The sequence below is a fragment of the Dermacentor variabilis genome, chromosome 3 (genome assembly GCF_050947875.1).
Source record: "Dermacentor variabilis isolate Ectoservices chromosome 3, ASM5094787v1, whole genome shotgun sequence".
NCBI classification, from domain to species: Eukaryota; Metazoa; Arthropoda; class Arachnida; order Ixodida; family Ixodidae; genus Dermacentor; species Dermacentor variabilis.
This window is the reverse complement of record NC_134570.1, coordinates 94,715,981-94,722,121: the sequence shown is the minus strand read 5'-3', so window position 1 is coordinate 94,722,121 and position 6,141 is coordinate 94,715,981. Positions and strand designations below refer to the sequence as shown.

Below are 6,141 nucleotides of genomic sequence, written 5' to 3'. Positions count from 1 at the left end.
ACTTGTGTGCGCAGCGAACGTGGAAGAACAGGTACCCAGCGGTACCCATCGGAGTTGTTAAAGTAGCGCTGCAGCACATCGTTGTAGATCTTAAATAGTCCCAGCTGTCGACGTAATCTGGCATTTGGTACAGAAGTAGTTAAGCACAAACGTTAAATAAGGCTGTTGCAGTAGATATCAGAACGTTGACGCGAGGCGAGCTGAGTGACGCGATTGGAAGATGATGTGCCAGCAACCGCTAGAGGTAATAACGAGAGTGGAGGCTTCGTCTCATCAAGTGGCGAGCAATGGAGAGATGTACTCGAAGGTAATAGTGGCAGGGGGCAGCGAGAGAGAATGTCGGCATCTTGATGCTTTTGGCCAGATTTGTAAACAATATCAAAATCATACTCTTGTAAGCGGACCACCCATCCATCGACCAAGGCGTCCTGACAAATTTTTGATTGACAACAACCATCATAAGGCGTGGTGGTTGGTTATGACCGTCAAGTGGCGTCTATAAAGATATCGTCGAAATTTTTGTATCGCCCAAACTACTGCGAGACATTCCTGCTCTGTGATCGAGTAGTTTTCTTCGGCAGCCGTTATTGCGAGTCTGGCATAGGCAACCACCCTGTCTCCAGAGGTAGTATCACGCTGTAGAAGAACAGCACTATCCCATCGCCACTAGCGTCGGTGTGCAAACAAGTTGGTGCGTTCTCATCCAAGTGACAGAGGACAGGGTTGGTGTTTAATACTTCCTTGAGGGCTCGGAAAGAAAGTTCGCAGTCGTCTGTCCAGAAAAAGCAGTGCCCGACGTGAGCAACTTGTTCTGCGGCGACGCCATGGCAACAAAATGACTGATAAAGCGGGGGAAGTAGGATGCATGCCCAAGAAACTTCTTAATTGTTTTTGATTTTCAGGGCTAGGGAAGCGAGGCACGGCAGCCACCTTCTCGCGATCTGGTCGAACGCCACCTTTACTGACAAGGTGGCCCAACACTTTGATGTTCGTACTGGCAAGATGACATTTCTTTGTGTTGAGTTTGAGTATAGCGTTGGAAATGCGTGTGAAAACTTCGTCCAAACGTTCGAGGTACTGACGAAGAGTTGTAGAAAAAATAACGACGTCGTCTAAATAGCACAGAGAGTTCTTCCACTTAATACCACGTAAAACCGTGTCGATCATGCGTTCAAATGTTGCAGGAGCATTAGATAAACCGAAAGGCCTGAAGTTGAACTCGTAAGGTCCGTGTGGTGTTGCAAAGGCTGTCTTGTCCTTGTTCACTTCGTGCATGGGGATTTGGCAGTACCCGGATCGGAGATCTAGACTAGAGAAATATTCTTGACATCGGATATACGTCCTTGCGCGGGATCTTAATAAGTGCTTGATAATCGGCGCAATCGTATCGGCGCCGTCTTTCTTGCGAACCAGCACAGCAGGAGATGATCAAGAACTATACAATGGCCTAATTATGACTCTTTTGAGCATGTCATCAACGTTATCCGCAACGATTTCTCGTTGTGCGGACTTTCCGTTGTGCGGACTTACCCCCTCTGTATTGCTATTTGCTGCAGAGCTTCAATTTTTAGAAGCGACCGCTTATTGCTTTGATTGTCTGTTTGTAATTCTTCGCTTTATCTAGTTTTTTTTCTTTATTTTCTGTCTCTGTTTCGGTTGATTGCCGGCACGTACGTTCACCATGCGCAATGTCTCCTTTTTTCCCCCGATTGTATCGCTCTCTTCCACTTCTCTTCCGCCCCCCCCCCCCCATTCGCCTTATATAAGGTATCTGTCTCCCGTCAATAAAGTATAGTTGACAGCGCTTGCTTCTCGTCATTGTTCCTTTGTGGATGTATGAATTAGCGCTGTTATAATCTTCAAATGAAGTATGCACGAACTCGCCAAGAAAGAAATTTTTAATGTTTTTTTCATCCAATTTGATTTCCTATAATTTATCATTTCTTTAATTGAATTAGTATAAGCAATTCCCCCTACGTTCTCAGTGGTGTCTGTTTATTGGCTTCCTATGATAAGAATAATTAAAAATCAGGCCTTTGTTCATTTTCTTCATGTTCAGAAGATTGCGAGGGTCTTGAATCAGGCGACATTCATGCCTTCAAGTGGAATTTGTGGGCTCATTGAACAGTTGCCGTCACCCAAATAGATCACGTATTCATGACGCCTGCGGCAGAAAGCATGTTCCACATCCGCCGCCAAGGTTTCTGAGTGGTGGCGCTGGCTAACACTCCTAGTGTTAGTTTCTAGTAGTGAGACATACGTACAACAGAAAGTGGATAGGAAAATGGCACCTCTATAGCTCAACTGGTAAGACCATCGTACGCGTAATGCGAAGAAGGTGGGTTCGTATTCCACCTGAGGCCAGTCGTCCTTTGAGGCCCTTTAATTTCCATCTATTTATCAATTCTTTAATTCAATTAGTAAGTACAAGTAATTTACGCTGTGTTGTTCTTGGTGTCTGTATGTTGGCTTCTTATGATATGAGTAATATACGCATACGTTTATGCTACTCGGAAATGAAATTCTGCGGCGAAGAAAAAAATAACCTCTACCAAAAGCAACGCAGCCCTCATACGGTGCGACCACACGTGCGAAATGTTTTAGTGGCACGGGCATCGAGTGACACTTTCTGGCGCAGCACTTCCTGTTCACCTCCTGAGATGACTGGAAACGAAATTTAAAATAAATCAGAAAAAATAAAAAAGTACAATAAAAAATTCATGGGTTTGATTATAAATACGAGTATAGAAGAGCATAAGCTACAATAATTAAAATTAGAAATCATTCATTACTGCACTCCAAAGCGCATAAACATAAACTCTAGGGACCCGCCACGTGACCACGACCTCTGCGAAATTCATGGAAACACGGGAGTAGAAAGCGGTAGTAATGACGTCACTCATGACTTGACACACAAAAAGCTGGCATGATAGAAAACGCCCGGCTTAGGCGGAACTTCTGCCTAGCGGAACCGATGTGACGTCGCTCCCTCCTTTCTTACCTCTCCCCTTCCAGCGCTCACCTGCTCGCTCGCTTGCTCGTAACAGCTGCGTGCGCGCGCTCGTTACGTGATCTGACGTCACCATCGGAGACGGTGCGCTTCGTGCGCCACTCGTAAGGGGGCTATGCCCCGCCAGAAGGCGTGCGCTGCACTTCCTCCCCACCCTCCCTCGTTCCTCGCCCGCATGTCGTTCCAAGGGATAGACGTTCGCTCGCTTAACCTAAAGCACACCAAGGCCGAGATGCAAGTGTCTCTAAGAGACACCTAAGTCAAACATTAGGGTCGCCTACCATTTTTATTTGGGAAACCTCTTTGCTGCGCCGATATAAATAGTACGAAAAAAAATGATATTTTGCTACCAACACCATGAGTGCATTCGAACTCGCTCTAACGGGAAGTGGTTATTCGTGGCTACAGATTCTGAGCATAAATAAAATTATCAAATCTGATCATACCAAGCAGTTTGTTGCCAAAATAAACCAGGAAAGAACAATTCTTTAGCTCGACGTGGAGTTATGAAGTGGGTCAGACGAATGTTCTCTCAGAAAGTAAACAATACTTAACCACATTCCGTGAGAAGCTTGTCTAGAGCTCCAAACGAAGATTACTATCATACAATGTGCTTTTTGGTCCAAGCTTATCTTTTATTCGCGTAACTACAGTGGGTTGTGCCTGTTCACGTGGTTAGCCTACAACAAAGCGGGCCTTACACGCACAGGAAATCGCCATGTTCAAGTGGGTAAATATGGTCATTCACTAATTAATTGTTAATTTATTCCCAATATGAGATAGCGAAACCATGCCTGCTGAGCATAAATCTGAAGACCGTATAACCGCCGGCAAGATATTCTTCATTAAGGTGTTTCTAAATACATTGGCGTACAAATAATGCGCTCCCAAATGCCTTTCTCTGTGCTCGAGACAATCTTGACTCGAAAGCAAGATCAATTTTAGGTGATCTTTGGATGGGCATCTTTAATGCGCCGCTAGTCCTTGCAGTAGGGGCCATAAAGTACAAAAGTAAAGCTTTATTTCATAAACATGTTGAGTACTTCCCTTGACATGTCGCTTTCTTGGGCAGACAATTTCCACCTTTGTTTTAGAAATTCACCTGAAAAGGCTAGCTCGAGTAGGCAACTTCAAAAGAAAAAGATGATTGACACCACGCATTAGTAGCCCAAACGAGCTCTGCGTTTACATCTTTCAAAACGCTGGCGGCTCTTTTATTGCGAAGTACTGCGCACGGCTTACCTGAGAACAGCTAAAAAATTACAGGTGTGCGGACATTCGCAACTTTCGAACGACAAATTGAATACTGCCCTATTCGAATAATTCTTCAAAACGAATAGTCCCTTTAAAGAAATGTGAACAGCTTCTGAATAGTTTTGGAATATCTCAAATCACCAATCATGCACGATGAACCATAACATTGCAGCAAAAGTAAGCAATCGATTTGTCCCTGCGAACAAAGTAAACATAAAACACCGGAAGTTTGATAGTAGAGCACACTACGTTGCTCAGGAAGCAGGGCTTCTCTCTCTCTCTCTCTCTCTCTCTCTCTCTCTCTCTCTCTCTCTATATATATATATATATATATATATATATATATATATATAGAGAGAGAGAGAGAGAGAGAGAGAGAGAGAGAGATTCTTATTCTATACACTATTCGAATAAACTCCGCAGTGGATCATAATGCTCCATCTATGATTTCTATAAACGAAGCTTCATAACGTGCAAATGTGCCAGCAAAAAGCTTGCTGGCGTTGTGAGTATTCTAGGATGTGAAGGTCGTTTTTATTATTGTTGAGGACGGGTGTTCAATACAGGAAATCTATTCGAAAAGTATTTCGATTCGATTCAATGCCGTCTCGGAAAGTACTATTGCACGCCTCAAATAACTGTGACAACAGCTGTTGATTATTCGATAGCTTTTCGAAAAGTACTGAATATTCCACTCCATTGGCTTCTACCACTATTCGATTCGTATTTTATTTGGTCTCAGAAATCGCTATTCGCATACCCCTAACAAGAATTACCGCATGAGGAGAACGAACTTACGCGTCTCGGTTGTGCGTCGTCTTCGTCCCGAGTGGTGGTCAGTGTGGTCGCAGGCGTCGTCGTCTCGGGGGTCGTCTTCGCAGTCGTCAGCCGTGGTCGAGCTGTCCCTCCGTTCGCCGCTCTGCCCGCCACATGGATCCGCGCGCGATTGCGTACCGTCGTTTTCCTGTTGCCGAGTTCGCCGATGTCCGGATGAACAATTCTCCGTTCAATAAGGCGCTCGCCGAATGTGTTCGGCGCGAAGTCCAGCCGCCGCTCCCCGTCGTCCTCCTCAACGTGCGGGCTGATGTCGTACGGCGACAGCGAGCTGTGGATGACGAGAAGGGTTATGCCCATGAGGAGCCCCGCGAAAGCAACGCCGAGGACGAAGCTCCGGCTTCGCGAGTTCGAGGGCTCCGCCTCAGCTCCGGGCTCCAGCGACTGCTCGGAAACGGGCTCGGCGCTGCCTTCGTAGTAGTAACTGGCATAGCTGCGATCGGGTGCTGCAGCTGCTGCCGGCCACGGGGCCTCAGCCAGGAAACGCGAATCGCGTGGCGGTCCGGCCCACGCCAGTAAAGGTCTCCATTCGCTGTGAAGAGGCTGGGTCGGCGAAGGGATGAAGCCGGAACGCTCTGCTCCGCGAAAACACTCGGCATCCTCTCGAACGGGCTGCATTGTCATCAAATAAAAATCAGATTAACCAGGGGCGGTTACGAGCAGCGCGAGGCACGGAAGCGCGCGGTGTTGAACGCTTCTTTGTCCTCGCTTCCCTGTGGCGCGCGGTTCTGAATACCCGAGTATTTTCCACTGCGTTACCACAGTGGTGAACGCTAAGCGGCGGAATGTACACATCTGACTTGTGCAGGCTTGTCTTGGCTACATGATACAAAAACTGTGTTTCTCAAGCGTCTGAACGAAAGCCTTCTATGCAATTTAATTATATGTAGTAGCATTGTGAAGATATAAAGTCATACGAGGTGAATATGACGACTCCGTTAAACGGGTACGCAGTCACACAAGGTAATCAGGATTGTTCTTATGTTTGTTAGTGCTAATCATCTAGTTCAATCTATTTATTTACGTTATTTTCTCGAACTTAA

The 6,141-nt window shown here is 46.0% G+C and overlaps 1 protein-coding gene across 1 annotated transcript in view; it reads right to left on the bottom strand.

Moving 5' to 3' along the window:
• Positions 1-5,716, bottom strand: part of LOC142574628 (uncharacterized) — a 14,371-nt gene extending 8,655 nt beyond the window's left edge. The window contains exon 1 of the mRNA XM_075683670.1: positions 5,219-5,716. Within this exon, the coding sequence (XP_075539785.1) occupies positions 5,219-5,716 (498 nt within the window). The remainder of the gene's footprint in view (positions 1-5,218) is intronic.
• Between the last annotated feature and the right edge of the window lie 425 nt (positions 5,717-6,141).